General features: G+C 40.6%; 1 protein-coding gene and 1 pseudogene across 1 annotated transcript in view; both read right to left on the minus strand.

Annotated features, from left to right (window-relative positions):
- Positions 1-23,187, minus strand: part of Kiaa0825 (KIAA0825 ortholog) — a 157,027-nt gene that overhangs the window by 81,783 nt on the left and 52,057 nt on the right. The window contains exons 4-5 of the mRNA XM_051172576.1: positions 15,709-15,870; positions 6,618-6,712 (exon numbers count right to left, since the gene is read on the minus strand). Coding sequence (XP_051028533.1) covers positions 6,618-6,712; positions 15,709-15,870 — 257 coding nt within the window. The remainder of the gene's footprint in view (positions 1-6,617; positions 6,713-15,708; positions 15,871-23,187) is intronic.
- Positions 4,602-6,456, minus strand: LOC127212468 (6-phosphofructo-2-kinase/fructose-2,6-bisphosphatase 4-like; annotated as a pseudogene).

The following is a 23,187-nucleotide window of genomic DNA, read 5'->3' on the forward strand; positions in this document are numbered from 1 at the left end:
GTACTGAAACCATCTTCTAGAAGTCTATTTGTTTTCGGGAAAGGTTGCTTAGTTTTTCCTCTTCCCATCTGATAGTTGGCATCACACACATTCCAGGTAAAATAAAGAACATTTGTTAATCCAACAAAACAAAAAGGAACTGAGTGGCTTTCTCCTCGGTGCACAACAGTTAGGAATTACCAAATTTCATCTGCTGTTACATAATGCTTCACTCACACTGAGTTTGATTTTGTTGTTGTTGAAACTTTCTAGGGGAACTGTTACAAAACATGTGTTGATCTTTTAAAATGTTTACACAGTGTATTAACCAGAATTAATAGATAAAGCAGAAACCACCCAAGGAGTTAAAAAAAAAATGAGTGTTATGGTTTGAATGGGTAATGTCCTTCTACAGCAGAGGTTCTCAATCTGTGGACTGCTACCCCTTTGTGGTCACACATCAGGAATTTACAGTGCAATTCATAACAGTAGCAAAATTACAGTTATGAAGTAGAAACAAGATAATTTCATGGTTGGGGGGTCACCACAACATGAGGAACTCTGCCAGAGGGGTCACATTAGGAAGGTGGAGAAACACAGCCTCGTTGGCTCACGCTTGCACAGTTGCTCACACTGCCTCATTGGCTCATGCTTGCACACTTGCTCGTAGGTGGACCTGCTCGGGAAGAATGTTGAAATGTTATAAAATAGAGCGTAGTGAGAGGAAGTAGCTCACTAAGGACATGCCACTGGGTTGTACTGATTTTGGATGCTTCCTGTCCCACTCTCTGCTTCCTGCTTGCCACACTGATGTGACCTCAGGCTCCTACTGACAAGGACTGCGCTGCTTCTACTGCCATACTTCTTCTACCCCCATGATGACATGAAATCTGAAACCATAAGACAAATATGTTCTTCTTCCATTAAGTTCCTTCCGTCAGGTCCTTTGTGCAGTGATGCGGAAGGAACCAATGGTAAACCCGGATGATGGGAGACTGGGAAGCGTTTCACAAGCTGTGAGTCACAGCACAACAGCAAATCAGCATCACCGCTAGGAATGGAAAAGCAAAGCAAAGCAAAGACACTATGCTTTTGGGAGACCAAGACTGCCAACAGAAGCCAAGGCAAGGCACAGCTGCCAAGGAGGACATTTTTAACCCGTATGTGTATATGACTTGCACACACTAGTGGGTTTGTTAAGAGCGTCCCAGACTTATGCAGTCTTTCAGTCATATTCATCCCGCTCATTCTCTCTGCCATCCCTCACCTCACTAGCTGGTCCTCCTTCACGAACACTGCCTTCTGCTTACAAGTCTTGTCTAAGCTGGAATCCGTACTGTGAGAGAAAACACCTATTTCTCTTTCTCAGTCTTGCTTATTCATTTAATATGATAACCTCTAGTTCCATACAAATTGTTTACAAAGACCAGGTCAAAAGGACATGTCCTTTCAGCCTATTCATATTCTTAGAGTTTAACAACTACGTACCTATAACATGTACACACAATCTGTTCTTTTTTCATTATTATTAATTTATTCTTGTTATATCTCAATGGTTATCCCATCCCTTGTATCCTGCTATTCTTCCCTCCCTCCCATTTTCCCCTTACTCCCCTCCCCTATGACTGTGTCTGAGGGGGACCTCTTCCCCCTTTATATGCTCATAGGGTATCAAGTCTCCTCTTGGTAACCTGCTGTCCTTCCTCTGAGTGTCACCAGGTCTCCCCCTCCAGGGGACATGGTCAAATATGAGGCACCAGAGTATGTGTGAAAGTCATACCCCACTCTCCACTCAACTGTGGAGAATGTCCTGTCCATTGGCTAGATCTGGGTAGGGGTTTAAAGTTTATGGCCTGTATTGTCCTTGGCTGGTGCCATAGTTTGAGCAGGACCCCTGGGCCCAGATCTTCCTGTCATAATGTTCTTCTTGTAGGTTTCTAGGACCCTCTGGATCCTTCTCACAATCTGTTCTTTATGAATGATTGTATACATAATACATTGTTTCCATCCATTCATCCATCCACTGACTGACAAATGCCCAGTTGTTATGAGTAAGTAGCTATCTCTCGTGTGTGGTGACTTAGATTCCTCCTTGTATATACCCAGAAGTAGCACAGGAAGGCCATGTGGCTAGGTCTACCTTTTTACTTTTTGGAGGCAACTCCACACTGATCTCCATTGTGGCTGACCAACTAACAGTCACACCAATAGTGTATAAGGCTTATTTTCCCAACATCCTTATCAGCATCTATTATTTAGTCACCTGACCATAATGCTTCTGGAGTTTTGTGAAAAACATCTGAGGTAATTTCAGTCAAGATTATTTTTTGAAGTATTTACTGCAAAGAATGACGGACCCGGTACGATGTACAACTGAAACCCAGTATCACACATTCTAGGAAAAGCAGAACGATATTGGTAGTTCTTCCCACGAACCATCTCAGCTAAATCCTGGTGGCCAGCCCCATATGCAGCTGCCTCGAAAAGGCCATTTTCCGGGTGGGGCTGGAGGGAGGGGCTGTTCCACTGACAGCATCTGCCCCAGCTCTCAGCCCTTATACCTCTGGCTCCAACACTTCCTGTCTTCCCCGGGCACAGAGGAAAAAGGCTTTGGTGGTCTTTGCCTCAAGTGGCATCAAGTTATTAATCACAGCTGCTGAGCACAGGGATCTGCTGTGGCTCACAAGTGCGTCCAGATAACATGATAAATATCACTCAACCTCTGAAAGACATGGGGGCGAAAGCTGCAGACCCCATATCTGGAAGGCAGTGGTATGGTCCTCCAGCTCCAAGTCTGGAATAGTCCTGCCCCAGGCCCACCCAGACAGCAGTTTGTCCACATCCGCTGAGGAGAGACCCTGGCTGGGGATAACAGCACTAACTTCTCAGGGGCAGGTGGCACCTGCAAGCTACACAGTGCAGGGCTTGCAGGGCTAGCAAAGGTGGACTGCTCTGCCACATTTCCACCAGGAAAGGTTCTTGCATGCAGGGACTGGCTTCCCCATGGCCACTCTGTGGACACTAAAGTACCAGGTACTGTTCCAGAAAGGTCCGTGGCCTACATCACAACGTGCTTATCACCCTGCCGGTCAGCTGAAACACAGTGCCTGAATTTGCTATCTGGACCCGCAAGAACTCAGGGCAAGAGAGGCCCCAGTGTCATAAGGTGATTTTCACTAGGGCTTAATTTGTACTTGAATCAAAGCTAGAGTGGGGCCAGGGACTCCTGCCATGGCTGGGGCTGCCTCTGTGTTTTGTCCTCCACTTTCTCAGGCCTACAGGTGGAGGCCAACAAGCAAGAGAACACTTTGACAGGACCACCAGCTTTGATCCCTTTATGACAGCGGCATGTCCCCATTACCAGTGTATAGTCCTGTGTGGACAGTGACAGCGACAACCAGGGATGGGAGACCAGCTTCCATAAGCACTTTGGTGTGTGTACCAAGAAGGTACTTTATGAAGCTGCCCTGCCTTTACATGGTCCCCTGTGAGAGAATTTAGGAAAAGGCAGCCTGGGCCATGGATGTTCCGTTCCATATTTCAGTGTACAGCTTGGTAGACATTATGAAGGGCGACCCATATACTGCCTCCCCCACTTACTCAGTGTCATATGCCAAAGATAATGTATTGCTCTCATGAGTGCCCACAACTGTGGATGACAGCTCCTCTGTTCCACTCTTCTGTTCCAGGCAGGAAAGGAAGGGCTCCCCACTTCATCACTTGAGTCCCATGAAGATCTAGCCTCTGGCTTCAAGAGTGGCTACAGAGAAGACAGGAAAGCTCACAGGGGTTGCCTGGCTCATTTCAGACAGCTGGGCCACAGTGGGGGTGTCCTAGTAAGGCTTTTTGTCTCAGTGTCACATTGACAGTAGCAAATGTCATGCAGAAGCCAGCCTAGTAAGTGCACTGCTTGAGAGCTGTAGCCTAGGAGCCGCAGCAGGACACATAGGCCAGGATTCTCTACGACAGTTCAGCAGCCACACTCAACACTGTCCTTGGCTGTCAGCAAGGAGGCAGGTGGACTGGGCAGGCAGGCTGAGGGCTGCCAGCCTTTGTGGGAAGAAGCCATGCCAAATTCTGCCATGTCAGAAAATGTGCTTAGGCTGTATGCTGTGACCTTTGAGTTGCTGACCTTTGCCTCATGAGGTCTTGTGTTCCAGGCTATGCTTGGACTACTTACCTCTGAAAGAAGTAGGGAATTCTCAACTTGGAACCACCCAGAGGATCTAGGAAGTTCTTACAGGGAACTACTCAATGAACTAGGAAGTTCTACAGGGAGCGATCTAGGCTATTGTATTCTTGCCCCAGGTGGGGGGGGGGGCTAGGATGAGTGACATAAGAATAGATCCTATTGACCTTGCCCTATATATGTTCCTGCTAGTTGGCATTAAAGTGAATCTTGATCAGAAATGTCCTGACTTGATTCATTATTTCTCATGTCTCTGTATCCTACTTTCAATCCCCACTCCCTCTTTCAGGTGAACCTTGATTCGATTTTTCCAATGGGCCAGGACTCAACAATCCATCCACAGCTTCAGGTGTGTTCCCGCATGGTGACATCATCAGCTCTGCAAACATCAAGAAGGCCTGTCATGACCCCTCCACAGAGGTCAGGATGAGCAGGGACTGTGACAAGAGCTTCTTCTGAAGGTCAGGATATGTCTACACTCTGAAGCCCTTCTTGGTGCGTGTTCATTGCTGCCACATTCAGGAATATGGACTCCACCTTACAACCATCGGCCACAGGTGGGAGCTTCAGGGCTGCGTGCAAGGGACCTTTGAGGTAGGGCAGCTCTTCAGCTGCCTGGTCAAGGAAGTAGGCCAGGAGGCAGCATGTCAGAGCCTGATGGCAAATGACCAGCTCTTTCTCCTGTCTCTGCAGTTCCATAGTGACAGGCTCCAGTCACAGCATCAGGTCTTCATAGGAATCACCTTCAGGTACCGGAACTGAAACTTGTCCTGATCCCTCAGGGCAAACTCCAGGGGACAGTGACTCTGGATTTCATTGTAGGTCATTTCCTCACAGACGCCCGCGTCAATGTCCTTGAGATTGCTTCCACTGCTCATAAGTCACCCTCAGCGCTCCCAAAGTCTGGATGGTCCTTTTCGTCTGGCTTGTCCAGACCTATAGATCCTGATGTTTTGGTCACTGATGAACTGTAGGAAGGACCGTAAGCTTTGTCACAGGTGAAAGCAGTCTTGGTGGGCTTTACTCTTGGACACACCATGGATATTCCCTGAGATAGACTGGGTGGAGCCATCCTGGGCCTGGAATTCAGGAAGTGGACCTGGGGACTCTACCTAATCAACCCTCAATGGGAGAAGGAGACTGCCCTTCGCACATGAGACAGGCAGTTGGAGAGGAAAAAGGGGCAGCAGAGTCAGACCGGGCTTGAGCGCCCGTGGATCAGAAGAAGGATCAGCGAACAGGCCGGACCAGCACACAGGCCAGAGACACCTAGGGACCTGTCCCGTGGAACGGATACCGGAAGGTTCACTCTTTTTTTCCCTTTAACCTTTTTTCTCTCTTGTGTAAGCTAGTTGGGTTGTATAATAAAGTTTAATTGTTAAGAAACAGAGCCAACAAGTGGCGCACAACGTGGGGCCAGATGGGTTCCAGTTTCTAATGAACTAAGACAGGTGCTTGGCAAACTGTCTGCCCTGGGGAGACAGTCCAGGATCCACAGCAATCCAGGCCTGGAGGATGAACTTACCCTCCCCATGCCCGCAGAGGTAGATGGAGTGGGGTGTCACATGGATGTTCATGAGTTAATAAACGATGCGACTCTGCATGGGGTTCACCATGTAGCTCTGGCCCACGTTCAACATCCGTGATCCTGATGTAGGACAGATCCCTGTCCAGGTCTTTATCCAAAGACTCATATGAGTTTTCATAGCATCCACTGTGCCTCATGACGTCCTCAGTGGCCTCGCCACTGTCCCGGTGACACAGTCAAGGCTGCCCCGCTTCACTTGCACAGTGTTGGCAGCTATGACCTGAGGATCCACAGATAGATTCTACAGAGAAGGTTGTACAGATGTTCTGCTCCCCAAAGTTAAAGATCATTGCTCTCTGTGATATTAGTTGCATGAAAACACACCAAAATGTCCTCCCTCCTCACTGAGAAACTTCCAGATGTCAGAGAGGGCTGCCAGCAGATACTGCTTCCTGATTTTCAGGCCTCCTTCATTGTCTGGGAGGAAAAACTCTAAAGATATGTATGTCTTGACTATGTCCTGGTGGTACTGACCAACGTTTAATTCCTGAGTAGGCAGACCAATCTACTTGAGGTACAGGGTCAGCTTCTTAGAAATGTAGGACTTGTCTGTGGCTGGCAGGCCCACTGTGACAATGAATGTGGGACAGTTGGTTATGCACACACCCCACTGGCTATTGTGCAGAGAGGGTTGCCCATTGCTATCTGGCACCCAGATCTTCTTCAGGGGATTTTGAGTCAGTTCCTGTGAGGATGCCATCCCCAGACCGGGACCAATCGGACTAGGCTGCTTCTCACCCCCAATCAAGATTATTTTGAAACAAAAGGAAAACACAGATATTTTGGCTCATAATAGACTCACAGAAATGTGGTTCTATGTAAATTCATTCATATGTGCTGTATATAAATAAGAAGTCTCACCTCTTTTACTGGTAATAGTGGCTCTAGAGGAATAATGATTTCATTTGCCATATGTTTCTTTACCATGACGTCCCTATCAGATTTCTCCAATATTCCTAAAGAAAGAAAAGAAAACAAATACAGAAGCATTAACTTTAAAAGAACCAACAACAGGGGTTGGAGAGATTGCTAAGCCACTAAAGGCACTTAGTGCTCTTCCAGAGGACCCAGGTTCTGTCCCCGGTACCTACTGCAGGCAGTTCAAAACTGCCTGTACTTCCAGTTCCCAGGAATCTGATGCCCTCTTCTGGCCTTTGCACTGCATGCCTCACAGGCACTGCATGCATGGGATGCACATACATATACTCTGGCCCATATACATATATATTAAATAAATTTCTTTAAAACACATTGTAGATGTGATTGAAATATTAATTATGCATATACATAATAGATATATAGTGAAAACATATGCATATATGGACACATAGAGAATATAATCATTAATATGTACATTGGTGGCAATATTATAATTATGCAGGCATATACGAGATAGAGACATTTTAAATATACAACTTAATGAAATTCATATACTAATTATATTCATATTTGGTATACATGCATATATAATCTACAAAAATAAAGATCCTTTGTCAGTTTTAATTCACATAGACAATGCAGGATGACTGATGAATAGAAAATAAACACTAACCCTCTTGTTAATATCGAAATTAAATCCTGTCTGGTTTGGTGGTGCAGGCCGAAAGCCGTTCATGAGTCTGAGAACTATGTATCTGGGGCTGCATAGAAGTTATATTCTATGGACTGCACTCAGAACTGGTCAGGATGGCATAAAATGCTAGCATTGTCTTAAAAGAGGTAACAAGATGGGGTGGGAGTGGGAAGCAACTCAATTGACAAAGAATGGGGACCTCACTGAGATCCCCAGCACCCACTTACAACCAAGGGCCTATAATTTCAGCACTGGGAGGCAGACAGAGCATCCTGAAGGTTTTCTAGCCAAATAGTGTAGCTGAGTTGTAAAGTTCCAGTTTTAGTGACTGTCTCAAAAATCGTCTGGTGGGCCCGCAAGATGGCTCAGCAAGTAAAGGCACCAGCCTGATGGCCTAAGTCTGATCCCCATGACCTACATCACAGAGAGAATGAACGCCTACTAATTGTCACTGATTTCTATATATGTGGTGTGGCATGCACATGCCCGGACACAGAGACACACAAATGTAACACAAATACAACAGTTAAATAATTTGGTGCCAGCTTGGGTCTGCTTCTGACCTCGGGGTGTCCAGACACCGCTGTATGCAGGGCTGGAAGAAATGAAGCTTAACTTGGCTGGTGGGTTGACAGGAATTCAGTCAGTGAGAAGTGTGGGAGAAATAGCCTCTTCTCATATGGTTTTCAGTAGAACAGCTCTCTTTTATTTTATTTATCTCTTTTATTGGAGGGAATAAGGGAGTTGGAGGAACAAATCTTGGGGAAGTGGGTAGGGTTTTTAGGGAGAGTGCACAACAGCTGCCACTGCTGGGGTGCTCAGAAAGCTTCATTTGCATGGAGAGAAATTCCAGGTGCTCCTTGCATACGTCCTCATAAGGAAATATAGAGTTTTAGCGTGAAACCTGGCCACTAGGTCACATGAATACTTCAAGGGTGGCAGAGGTGGGATCTCAAGACTATGCGCACCAAGACATTCATGCCCAGAAAAGGGAGAGAGCGATCCTTACTTCTGGTGATCTCAAAACAGGATTTTTGGGGTTTTGATATGTCTAGACCTCACTGTTGCCTTGGGCCTGTTCTCCCAGTCCCACGGCTTACCTGCCCCAAAGGTTGGAGAAAAATTGAGAAAACACCCAATGTTGACTTATACCCTCCTACCTGCATATAAGAATATGTGCATGTATCTGCACACATGTACATATACACAAACACAAACACATATACCATCATGAAAGAACAAAATAACATAGAAAAATAGCAGTGTATCCTGAGAAAAAGTATGCTCTTAGTAATTATTAACAATGGTCAATTTGAAAAACGCAAACACTGAGATACACATGCCATAACCACTAACTCTTATAATGGAATTATTTTTGCAACATTAAATTTTATAATGAAGGAACTCATTCTTTTCCATGGTGGGAGATGAAACCTTCGAAATGAAGTAAATAAATACAAGAAGAAATCTTTCTACTTTACCATCAAGATTACATTAATCATCGTTAGATTAAATGAATCATTTACCTTTTTGTGGCTTGGACTTGGTATAGAATGATAAATTACATCTTATAATGCCACTTTTCTTTTACTAGCCTATAAGGAATTTTAACAATTACTTTCTCTATATTCTCTAAAGAAACCACACTAGTGATTTTCAGCAGAGATCTGAGCAATGAATTTACTTAGTAAATGGGTGGCGTTTTCCTTCTGAATGCGATTCTATTAATTTAATTATGAGTACTTTCTAAAGAAAAGAGTTCCCAGAAAGAAATATATTTTGTTCTGATGAAAAAGTTATTTTCAATACCTGTGTATCCTGAGTCTAAAGGAATGCATATTTAGGTAGTAATACCTCCATTTCTGCTTGGATAAGTGTCCCCCAAGTGACCAGCAAGTTGAAGCCATGGTCCCCAGCTTCTGGATCTATTGATAAGTGTGGATCAGTTAACAGATGGGTCCTAGGAAATCAGGCCACAGAGGCCTTGCCCTTGAAAGCCAGTGGCTCTCTCCAAGAACTTCAAGGACTCTTAACTACTGAGCGATCGATCTCTCCAGCGGCTAGTTCTCCTATGCTGAACGCCTTGCAGTGACATTGTATATTTCTTACAACTTATGAACCAACACTAAAACATTATCTATGTTCACAGTTTTCCTAGTAATTTAATCTATTACATGAATTAATCCTAAGGATACTATCAAGTACATGATGTCATATCAAGTAAGTAATGTGCTATATAGAATAGTTTCACTGTTCTAAAAACTCCCTGTATAACTTATGTGCCAATCCTCTTCCCCTTTCTGGCAGTGTAGACCATTTCAATGATTCTATAGTTTTGTTTTTCTTTAACACCACATAGTTGGAATTACACAGTACATAGCCAACTTAGATTGCCTTCTTTTACTTAGCAATGAGCATCCTTGGTTCCTCTGTATCATTTTATGACTTTATAATCTTATCTTTATTGATGAATAATATTCTATCGTATTGATATACCACAGATTGTTTACCAACTCACCTACTGAAGAACATCTTAGTTCTTCCAAACTCTGGCAATTACGAAAGAGCTGCTATAAACATTCACAGGCACATGTTTGTATGGACATAAGTTTTTGACTCAATTGGATAAATACCTGGAAATGCAATTGCTATATCATATGGTAAGACTATGCTTAGCTTTGTAAGACAGTGCCAAACTAACTAGTAAAGATGCTGTCTCATGCTACATACTTGACAGAAAGTGGTGGTGTTAGCATTTCTGGATTTTTGCCATTCTATTCGGTATACAGTAATATCTTGTTTTAATTTACATTTCCAAGGTGACATACTCTGTTTTTTTTGTATCTTTTCATTGGCTTAGTCATCATCTTTGGCGACATGTCTATTCAGTTATTTTATATATCTTAAAATCAGCTTGCTTGGTGTCTTGTTGAAGTTTAAAGATTCTTTGTATACTTGGATAGGAATCCATTATCTTGCATGTATTTTGCAATTCTTATTTTTAGTTTGTAGCTTTTCATCTTCTTTGTGAACATGCCTATTTACTTAATAATTCCACATAAGAAACTTACCTTCCGGTGATGTAGTGCAAATAGAAGACAAAGCTCCCCCCCCCAAGGTTACCATAACATCATTGTAACAAATGAAGTAGAGAACACCTAGATGTCCATCAATGAATGCCTGATTAAATTATGCATAGTGATGGAAAACTCTTAGCATGTATAGCAAGCGCGAATGCGATTAGCATATAAATTTCATCAAGTTGTATATTTATATGTGCTCTATATTTTGTATGTGCCTGCCTAATTGTAATACTGGCATCAATCAATCTACATCTTACTGAATATATTCCTTACGTATTCATACAGTTATATGTTTATGTGTAGGCATCTACTGTGTGTGCAGGTTTTCTACACCATTAGTTTTAACCTGCTTCAACCTGCATAGGCCAACTACATCTAGAAAGGTTGACTTTTTTCCCTAAAGATTTATTCTTTTGATGTGTATGTGTGTTCCAGAGTAAATGTACGTCTATCGCGTGCACGCAGGGCCTGCCAAAGCCAGCAGAGGGCACTGGATTCCCTGGAACTGGAGTTACAAGCCATTGTGTGCTGTGCAAAATCAGTGCTGGGAGCTGACGGGAGGTCTTCTGGAAGAGTAGAAAGTGCTCTTAGCAATTAAGCCTCCTGTCTAGACAGTCCGAGTGGGTTCTTTTGGAATTAATGATTATGAATTTGTTTCCTTCTCTTTGCTCAGAAAATGTTGGTATAGTTTCCTAATTGTTAATAAACAGAACCTTTGTGTAGGATGATAATAGCTTGTTATTTTAATATAGGAACATGTGTAGATGGATCTGTTGCAAGAAAGAAGACATGTAGAAAAAAAGATGTGAATTCATTTTGATTATATGTCCTTTGGTTTGCTCAGAAGCATTGTGGTACGCATATAGTATTATTCAAAACCAATTTTTCTGAATACTCTACAGAACCTCATAAAGCTAGGTGATTTTAAAGAGGTATTTACCCTGCAATAATAACAGTATCTTGAAGTATAAACTTTGCAGATCTGTTTCTGGAAGTAATGATCTGCCATTATTGAGCTGCAGTTTAAGACTTAGGGGGAAAGCTGAGTACCTTATATTTAACATATACTCCTGCATACATTCTACTTATGCAAAAAAAAAAAAAAAAAGTGCTCAGAGATAGAAACCATCTGCTTATCTTCAAGACAAGAAAGAAAATGTTCCTCAGCCTTTTCTTGCTGGTGCAGAACTCTAGAGTGAGCAACTTTCAAGTACTTATATTAATTTTTAAAATATGCAACCTCCCACAATTAAAATACTTTGAAGAAGTTTGGCTTTAAGTGAAAAAGTAAAAGGGTCATTTTTAGAAGAATTAATAACACAGCACATACACCATTTAAATAGCTCATGAATACAACATTGTTAACGTATTTTATATATATTTTTTTGTAATTCAACTGGTCAATTTCAAAACTTGGCAAAATATAATTCTATGAGCCCTTTGAACAACTGGGAAATTATTATACATACTTAAAATATATTAAAAATGCTGAGCACACTTCATTGTCTACTTTTGGCTCACCACTTGAAAACAGTTATTTGCATGAAATCAACAGTGGCCTCTCTAAGCTTATGCCTAGATTAAGAACCTCAGAAGAGCACAGAGGGTCACAAGAGTGCCAGCTGCTCAACAGCTTCCCCTCCAGAGTTCTCAGTGGTTCATTTTACGCCTCTGGCTAGTGTGCACACTGCCGCTCTGCTTTCTTTCACAGGGACTGGAGGTTGGCAGTACTTCCCTGTGACATCCACTTTCACACCCAAATTGGTCTTCATAGGTTCCCATTGTGTGCACTTCAAAGCAACGTGCCTTGTTGGCAGCTCTAAGTGGGAAGTGCAAGTCTTTCTTTTCTTCACTGCTCTTTTCTGGCTCACACGCAACCTCCCACCAAAAGCCGAATCTGTAGAAGAGACTACATCCAAGAGATAATACCATAACAAAGTATGAAGAGAAGCCCAGGTGGCCACCTTGCAAATTTCCAATGTGGAAGCCTTCGACCTCTCTGCCCAAGAAACAGCTAAAGTCCTAGAGTAATGAGCTTTAGAAACCCTAGGAGCCTCTTTACCTTAACTACATACGCCTCCCTAATACAATCCCTTAACCATCTAGCTAAGGAACTCTTAGAAGCCATTTGACCCCTCTTAAGACCCCCTAAGAGTACAAACAATCTTTCAGAAGATCTGAAATCTTTGATTCTTCTGAGACAAACCCTAAGTGTTCTTCTCACAGCCAATTGAAGCAGCCATTGCGCTTTGTCGTTGCTGGGGCTAAAGAGAAATGAGGACCAAGAAGCGTCCTGGTTTAGATAAATCTCAGATGCCACCTTTGGAAAAATTGAGGAACTGCCCTGAGAACTACTTAATTCCAAAAGAACATCAGAAATATGCCCCCCCCCCAAATCTAACCTAAGACAAATCCGTAAAATACCGTCATATAACAGAGGTACAGTACAACTGTACCAATGTGCAGTCAAATAATGTCCTATCACTTTCAAAATGATCAAGACAGAAAGCCATCAAATCTGAATAAATGAAAACAAATAAATCGAGCTAATACATTTTTAATTCTCATAAAAGATTTCTCTATCTACAAAATCTCTTGTTCACATTCAGATTACTAAAAGAACTGCCAGTTTGGCTAAGTCTGTAATAGTAAACACTAAAGTAGAAAGTAAAATTATCCTTTTTTTTTTTTTTTTTGTATATGATGTTAAACCCCTGGATATTTTTACAAATCTGGACAATGGGGAAAAACTACTTTCTTCAGACTGTTTGGATTACATAGTCATACAAGACCACTTTTTCCAAGCTCACAAAATATGCTCCAATGAAAACAAATACCCAGGAAACCACACGTTTTGTTCTCTTTTCCCTTCATTATCTCCCAAGAAGAGTTGCTAGCAAACCATGTACAACTGGGTACTCACTGCTCTCTATAAGCACTCAGCTTAGGGGGTCTTCCCCCCTCCCCCATGATTTGAGAAGCCAATGGTTTTGATAAGAACTGATGAACACTGACTCACTCATAGAAACATGGTTCTTATTTTTTCCTGACAACTTCTTTTAAGATCATTCCTTACAGCCATGTATATAGAATTGCTTAGGATCCAATCAATCTTGGTTTTCTTATGCAAAACAAAAGCAAGACTCATGAATTTCAGCACCAAAGAATCACAGGGGCCTAAGGGATGGCTCAGAGGTAAGGGTGCTTGCAGCCAAGCCTGACAACCTGAGTTCAATCCCTGGAACCCACGAGGTGGAAAGAGAGAAGCAATTCCTGAAAGTTGTTTGTCTACCTCCATATGTACACACACACACACACACACACACACACACACACACACACACACACACACACACACAAATGTAATAAACTTCTAGTTCTAGCAAATATTGTTAGCTGGAATTTGATGCAGGAAAAGAGAGGGTGAGATCATAGATACCATGGAAAATTTAGATTATTGTTTAATAACATTTCTAGGTCATCAATATGAAGGGAAATTAGAATTAATTAGAGAAATTTTAATACATTACCCTCAGTCATTCATTCAACACACCTATACTAAATATACTGTGAAGGCAGATATTATTTTAAGTGTGTGTTTAAAAATACGTGTAACAGATTGATATGATTTTACAGATAGATAAAGCGAAATGGTTAGATAACGTCTTCAAAAATCTCAGAGACCTACAGAATACGGCACTTAGAGATGTTTTTATGATTTTAAGGATCCTTTGATAATACCCAGCCTACCTCAGAGAAAATGATGAGCATCAAAGAACCTCCTCATGGAGATGGCTTCAAATGTGGCAGACCAGCTGCTAGGCAAAATGTCCTCGTTTATGCTACAGACAGAATTCTGCCTAAAAGTGGCCAAGCGTGGACACAGGAAAAGTAGATGGCCAAACTCTGCCAAGATAGAGTAAGCAAGTCCTCAATAGTTCCTGCTTCACAAGTATGTCTGTCACATATATTGGGCCAGAAGACTGAAGATGATGCTCCAGTGTTATAGAGAGTTTTTGGGTGACTGTCAAGGCAACAAACTGTCTCTGTCATTTTATTTTGGAAGCTGTCAACTTACACTTCCTGTTTATTCAGATAATTCATTTTATTCCTTCTCAAGTCTCTAATGGGGTTAAAGACCAGATAGTTTAGTTTTACATTTAAGCTTAGTTATTTAGGGGCTAAGATGTTTTTAGGTCTAGACAGATGTTTTAAGTTGGTAAAGATGAGATAGGATAGATATTGATTTACATTCAGAATTTTAGACGCACCAAGATAGGAAAGATGTTTCCTTCAAGGCTGCCAAATACAAATGGCCAAAACACAGAATGTAACATATAATTTCTGATTGTTTTGTGGTTCTTCTTGTTGTATGCAGTTTATTGTATATATATGTAATAATATAATTGTATATGCAAAAATAGTAAAAAATAAAAATAAATTGAAAAGAAAAAGAAAATCTTCAGCTAGTTAACCCCTGCTTCCCTCAGTTTGTTTTGACGATGCATCCATTTCCTCAGCACTCCATACAGTAATATGTGAAAGAGAACGTTGGACATCATTATAAACAAAATGAAAACTATTCCAAATATACATATAGCCACAAAGACTATACCTTGACCACTATCTTTGAATGCTATTTTTATTGTCAGAAGCATTACTATAAACTACATGGTAGAATGTTCTTCAAAAAGATTCTGTTCTGACTAACTTAGAACAATATATTACACAATTACAATTAGTATTTGTAATAACCCACATTTATTTATTTGTGATTATATCCCTTAAATATTGTATGTGTCACCTAGTATGCCAAGTCATTTACTTTTCACAGCTCCATTTTAAATATTAGTATTTGAAGTCTCTGGCCCTAAACAAAGAGAAAACCAGGGTAATGGTCTAAGACGGCTCAAGGATGAGAGAACTGTGGCCTCAGGAGACTAGAAACGCTGCTGGGAAAGGCCATCTGGCCACTAGCTACAAGAGCACAGGTGCTACACCACCCACTCTGTTTAGTCATCGCCCAGGCCAGGCTGTGGTTCTTTAGGGGCAGAGGAATGATAAGACTGTAGTCAAGGGCAATGATTCAAAACAAATTTAGGATGATTTTGCCCATTAGAATTTAAGGACTCTCAAAGCGCAAAAATATAAAAACCCTACTCGTAGTGTGTGTCATGCTGAACATTAATCTAAACAAATTCACCGTGTACTTCTTTCACTAATGGTACAGATTCAAAGTGGCAGGGATCAGTAAGAGAAAGATTGTCCATGCACAACTGAGGAGACAGTACGGTACCTGGAGAACTCCTGGGCATCTTGGGCGATAACAACATTTCTTCGAAGAGTGCCTGAACATCTTGCTCTAGCTTCAGAAAGGATTCTGTTAGCTGTGATAAGAACTGGAGTTCCTCTAAGCACAGAGAAGGGGGTCTTCCCATCTGTGCACATGCAGGGCTGACTGGGAAGAGAAGAGGGACATTTTATCGACATCTTTGGAAAGCGTTAAGACAATCCATTTGATCTTAAGCGCCATAAAATTGACAAGAAATATACAAAAATCTCCTAGGAGAATCATTTCTTCCAAGAAGCTAGAGATAAATATCATCTTTGATGCAATTATGACCAATAATTAGCTCGACACACAGTAATAAGCAAGAACTAATATCTTATATAACTGTAATTTTTTTCAGTCTAGCATAATTCGGCTCTGATCATGAGGAAACACCAAACTCAAATTAAAGGACATTGTACAAAATAGGATGTCGGTACCTTAAAAAAAAAAAAAAAAGGTCTCAGAAATAAAGCAGTGTAGAAGACTCCAAAAACACATAATAATGGAAGCCATTTTTTGATCAACACTTTACTGTAAGGAGGAGCATCAACCGGGGAAATTGAGGGAAATGTTAACAGTATCCATAGCCAAATGACCTATCACATGCTTCTTAATTTCTTGGTTTAAATATTGAACTGTGGTGATGACAGAGACACTTTTTATTTGAGGCAATAAATTCTAGAGCATATAAGTATAAATATCTGCCACGTAGTCTTAATTAAAAAAAAAATAGTTTTGAGGAAAGAATCAGAAAGAGGGAATGGAGAGAGGCAAAGAGTTAAGGGAAGGTTCACAAAATGTAGACATTTGACAAAATAATGATACTTGTACATTTGAGAACTCTGGATATGAAGGAAATTGGGAATTTTCCCTGGTATTAAGCTTCCTTTATAATCCCAAAGTTTAAAATATAAAATCAAAACATCTAAAGAGCACCCCAAACTGTTCTGTATGTTATTCCTGTATCAATAAAAAGAAGTAAATCAATGTGGCAAGGGGTATAAACTATATAACAACCACGTGACCCGTGAAGCCATGTTTAAAGCTCATTCCTGTCTGGATAATTGTGGTATCTGTTCTATGCATGGAGATATAGCATAAACAAAGATTGATGCTTTTCCACATAATTATACTACTAGTCAAATCTCACTGCCATTTAATTACAATAGAAAACAGGAGACATCTAGGAGCAGACAGTTCCTTAATAGGCACCTTTAATTTCAATTTTTTGGCTTTTATTTTAGAAATATATCACAAGATGGTATGTCTGACTACATGTTCAAGGATTCACAGAACGTTTCTTTTGTTTCCATTTCTTAAAGTGTATTTCGAAGGATTGCCTGTAAGTATCGAATTCGTACTGCTCACGACCACAAGCACAGAGACGCTAGCAGAAAACATGCAGCGTGCCAGTCAAAAGCTGGAGTCAGAAGTCCACGTGAACAGATTCCCTTCCTCACGTGCGCTTAGGTGGAGGCTTCAGAAGCATGCGACTGCTAGCTTAGCAGGGAAAAGCTAAGGCACTGACACCAAACTTAAACCCACACAGCACAGTCTCTCAGTGAGGCCCAACCAGAACTACCATTTCATCCTTGCAGCAGGTAATCTGAGAAAGCTACTACCAACCCCATTGTGGGCATGAGTCCTATTCCTACAAAGCAGAAAACATCTACAAGTGCCTACCCAAACTGTATTCATCCCTGCCTCAGACAAAGTCCACATATTTAAAAAAAAAAAAAAAAAAAAAAACTCTAAGGAGTGCACCATCTTCCTAGGATTGTACTAGAATGATGTCCAAGTATATAATGTAGACAAGCAACGTATGTAACAAACATTTCCCCCCCAAAACAGCTATATTACAAAGATGGAAAAGGAAAACAAACATAGCATACCCTGCATAGTAGCTAACCAGCTCTTCATCAGCCTGTGTTGATGTGTGTATGTGTGCATGTTTATACATTCATATGTCAGCATTGGGCATCCTGAGGGAGCTACTTACTTTGTTTGGTAATAAATGTCTCTCAGTGGAGCCTGGGGCTCTCAGATTCACCTTGGCTGTCCAGCTAAACATCACCAAAACTTTCTTTTAAGCTTTACTTACACAAACCTTTTACAGACCTAAGTTCCTTTGGACCTCACAACTTGCAAATTCTTCAAGATTCCTTTACAATTTTTCATTAGGCCAGACTACTCAGTATGTGATTTAGAATTGAACATAATTAGAAGCCTTTATCCGGGTCAAATATAAGTTTGAGGTATTAAACATTTAAAGAATAGCAAAGAAGCACCTTAGGAAATGTCTTCCAGAGCTGAAACACTGTAAGTTAATTGTCACTTGTCTAAAATCATGTAGGGCTTATGGATTCTCCATGAAGAGGATTTAGTGTAGCTATGCAACAATGTTAAAGGCAAGTCCGTTGTAATTCAGTGGCTCTTTATAACTTATTAAAGAAGGCCAAATACTATGTATGACCTAATTCTAATCATTTTTGTCCCAAAGAAGCAATGATGACTGAGGAGACTCATTAATTAGTAGTACTTATTTCCTTTCATGCTTAGACCAGAATTCTCCCAAGGGGCATTGTGAGGCTTCTTAATTTAAGGGGAAAATAATTCTGTGATAAATTCATTTTGTAACAGGCCAATTAAAACAAAATTAAACACAAAAGGATGGAACTGCATTTCCCCAAACTGACTTACTTTCTCCACACCATCTCACAGGACCAGTGTTCTAATCAGCATGCTTTACCACAGGAATCCGCTCCTGCGCCTGCTAGACTCCCCCACTGACCAGGGCAGGAAGGCTGTCTCCAAGCAGAAAGTCCTCTTATTCTATTCGTCATTATTCTCTTCCTCACTTCTTTCAATGCTATTCATTTGTCTTCAAATCGCCTGTTCAGAAAACTTCATCTGCATACAATGAGTTGTCATCCTTTCCAAACCAAGCCAATTTAACATTTACTAAATTATTGGCTTGTTTAATTTTTTTTAAATTATAATGAAATAGTCTTGCTTTCAATGAAGCTTACATACACATGTTTATACACAAGGAACTACATTGCATCTACCCTGCCAACCATTACTTTTTGAAGTAATCATTTTGTTTATATGACATACTATGGAGAAGCAGCATTAATTCTAGCTAAATATCAATATTATAAGGGAAAATAAAATTTTCATATAGAACAAGACTTTATCATCCATGAGCAGTGATTGCAAATGATAGTAAAGGGTTGGGTGGCTATTCATTCCTTATTATTTTAATAATTTCTTTCCTAAACTACAGTATGAAATCCTGTATTTTTATTTGTTTTTTAAACTTATATTATTTACTTCCATAATAAAGTAAAAACTTTTAAATATGAAAGTTTCTCATGCTTTTTTGGCCAAGGAACACCAGCCAACTTACCAATAAGTCTATTCAGTTTAGAGATTTTCAGGAAAATAGCCAGTGGGGCACACTTCTGCGACAATGAGTATTTATGCCTACTGTGTGGCTTTCTCTTCCACTGGTAGACCTTTCACTATGAGTTTTTATGGTGATTTTGATAATATCCTTTCCCTCGTGTAAAACTGTTGCTCTTAATATCACCATGTTATTTTTTTAGAGTCACTTTGAAAATAAGCGAATTTATCCTAAATCCTCTTAAAATTCTCTTGTGGAAAAATATCCACAAAATCAGTTTGATGCCTAAAGAAAATATCTGAGGACCATTTATGGCTCTGAAAGGAAAAAACAGTCCAGGACCCTATTGAGCATGTGCAAAATGCAGAGGCGAACACTTAGTACTGCAGATAACTATGATAAGTACAATCACAATAATAACAATGATTTTTAAAAAAATAATAAAGGACTTATCACTTGATGGGTTAGACGTTACAAGCCTATATGAATTCCTGAACTCTGGAGACATTGGCCAAAGAGTGTAAATTCAAGTTCAAGGTCAACCTGGGCAACACAGGCAGGCCCTGTGCCAGAACAAACAGAATCCCTGGTGTTGGAATTCTATTCTTTAGGTATCAACACACCTAGATTATGATCTTAGAAAGTCAGGTGAAAAGATGATATCGTGCAAAAACTCAGATAACTTTTAGTAAAATTCCACGTTATCCATGCTCAAGTTTTTCAAATTAATTCTTTAGGCTAGGATACAAAGTAGCAAGTTTCATTGTGCCATCTCATTTGTTCCTCTCACCCACTGTGGCCATTTATTTGGGAGCAGTGTGGAAGAGGGTGGCTAAGAATGGAGAACACACACGAACACACACACACACACACACACACACACCAACCACATCCTACGGAAATGTCACAAAGAAATCCATTCTTTTCCCTTTTATGCTAACTTAAAACTTATTGTTAAAATTATATCTTTATTATTTCTGAAAAAACTTTGGTGTAAGCGGAGGAAACTTTGGAAGGACCATCTCATGCCATTGCCATGAACACAGGAAAAAATTCTGTTAGAAAATAAATAGTGTATGCCTATTTTTTACGAGTATGTATGTGTGTGAATGCATATGTGTGTTTGCATCTTTAAGTGTTTGTGGGAGTGAGTGTGTGTGCATGTTCACTAGTGTGCATAAACGCAGAGGCCAGAGTGAAATCAGCCTCAGCAATGCTGTTTGGCTCCTTAGAGAGAGTCATAGTGGTGTGGACTTCCTAAGTAGGCCAGGCTTGCTGGCCAACAGCAGCACCCATCCCCCCCACCCACATCTTCCACATCTTCCTATTCCCAGAGTGCGCCTGTGAACTTGTGCTGCCACACTCAGTTTCAGTTCTGATGGAACTCGAGAGGTCATGCTTGTGAGACAGAAACTGCACAGATTAAGCTTTCTCTCTAACTCTTAGCAGAAGTTCTTCAGAGACCTCCTCAGAAATGAAAATTATTTCCCTGAGGCCAGAAACTGCCCAGAGTTTTCATTTATGCTTCAGGGACCAACACAACCACTTATACAAAGTAGGGACTGAAAAAATTAAAAATAAAAAAATAAAACAAAGTAGAGACTGAAAGGACATTTCTAAAAACAACAACAACAACAACAACAAAACAACAACAAAAATAAGAATGAAATCTCATGGGTCCTGGTGGCCATGATTGGCAGGATGGCCTTGTGGGCACACAGAGGAAGGGATGCAGGCTATCTTGACGAGACCGGATAAGCTGTGGCCAGACAGTGGGGATCATAGCACCCCTGTCAGAGGTCTAGGGAAGGCGAATAGGGCAGAAGAGGGAGGGAGGGTGGGGGGGGGGGAGATAAGAGCAAGGAGATAACAATTGGAATGTAATGTAAATAAATTATAATAAATAGAAATTTTTTAAAGAAAAAAATCTCACGGGTCCTAAATATAGCTGTATTTTCAAACAATTAATATTTAAGATTGTAAATTTTAAAAAATGATGGTACACTATGAAATACTACAGCATCTGCCTGACAAAACTATCCAAAAACCAACCTCTGAAAAGGAAATATGAAGGCTAGTCCCACAGTTTATTCTAAAATATAATTTTGCATGTTTAAAATATTTAATTATTCCTTACAGAACATTAACTGATTACTTAAAATATACACAAGATATTCTAGAATTATTCCCCTAAAATTAAATGTGTATATGTGTATACATGTATAAAGTACATGTTTATGTAAATATAATCTATGGATATATAGGGAATATAGACTATAGGCTACATATTTAAAAGCATTTTTGCTTACTGTCTGATAGAGAAAATATTAATCCTAATGCCTTCTATTAAAATGTAGGACACCGGAATCAATCTACAGAAATATTAGGGCCCTTTACACTGATCTGCAACAAGCAGCCTTTGGAAAAAAATATCAAACTCCAGCTAAATCAGATGAAACCATAGAAATACAGGCAGTGGCTGAAAGCACATATTATTTCCCAAAAACCATTAGCAACAGAATTCTTGTTAATAATAGCATTAAGATACTGGAGAAAAATGAGAAGCTGCAAAATCAGATAATCCGAGGCTGGTGGATCAGTATAATAGGATGAAAGGTGCACATTTCAGTTTTCCCAAGAACGAACATTAGCCACCCTGTTACAGACTGTAAATGGATCAATTTTCAGTGAGGAGGAATTCTCCGTCCACCAGACAAGTGATGTAAAAAGAGGTGACACACAAATGCTATTGAAAGCCTTATTACTCTGGATGATACTCATTACATAATCCAAGCGGAATATATTTGTTCCAGTAAAGAAAACTTTTAAACAGTATTATGATGTGAACTTGGCAGAGACGGCACAGGGACGGGAGTGAGCAGTTCTTTCCCCTGTACACCTGAGTTACCTCCTGAGAACAGGTGGGATTTGGAGCCTGGTAGGTGGGCCCCAAGGACCACAGGGCCTCCTTCAAGGCTGGCTTCCTTGACGACACAGTAGGGGGGAAAGCAGAACATTTTGTCATGCAAGTAGCTGGAAATATCACCAAGGACTTGTATGCAGTCCTTTTCACACATGCAAACAAGAATGTTCCCCATCTCTGGCTTCCCCTCAAGTTTTATTATAAGAACCACTGTTAGTTCTAGAATGACTCCCTTATTTTTTGGACCAGAAGACACACTTCCCCCACCAAAAGTGGAAGGGGAAATTAGGGTGCACCTTATGGTCCAATTGCTGTTTTTACTGTTTTTCTTGTTTTACTGCTCTAAAAACTGGGTGCGTCTTATGGTCCGAAAAATACGGTACTTGAAGGACGGACATGGAAGAACCTACTTCTGTGACATCAGGAAACTGAGGTCAAAGCCAGGCACTACTTGCTGATAACTGTGTGACACTGGAAGGCGTTGCAGTCCGTTTGTGGCTCAGTGGCTCATGAGGTTTAACTGAGGATCACACTAGGACAGCTCCTGGAGGCAGGAACTGCCATACACTTTTGATATCATTGGCACCTCCTCTGAAAAGCCTACCCGACACCGAGGTAGATGGCTCAGGTGCGCCATGCCTGGGTTTCATCTCACACACTTTCATTTAAATAGTTACCATTTCACAGAGTACTATACATTCTAGAGCTATTTCTTCCAAGTTTAAATTACATATGAACAGAGATCTTTTGTCTCCATACTACATTCCTACTATCCATCACAGTGCCTTCAAAAACGAATGAGTTCCAAAGGATACTAGTGATTTTTCAAAGACAAAATGAATTATTTTTAAGCCACTTAAGGATGTTTAAAATGCCGTAAGGAATCCTTATTTTATATTTGCCTAAAATTACATATAGTATATTGTACGTGTGTACCTTTTGTTGTTGTTTGGTTTGTTGATTTTTTTTTTTTTAAACAATGTCTCACTACATAGCTTTGGCTGTCCTGAAACTTAAGATGTAGACCAGTTTGGTCTCAAACTCACTGAGATCCACCTGCCTACGCTGGGGATGACAATGATCCCTCTGAGAGCCACAAGTTATCTGACTAATC

The sequence above is a fragment of the Acomys russatus genome, chromosome 30 (assembly GCF_903995435.1).
Source record: "Acomys russatus chromosome 30, mAcoRus1.1, whole genome shotgun sequence".
NCBI classification, from domain to species: Eukaryota; Metazoa; Chordata; class Mammalia; order Rodentia; family Muridae; genus Acomys; species Acomys russatus.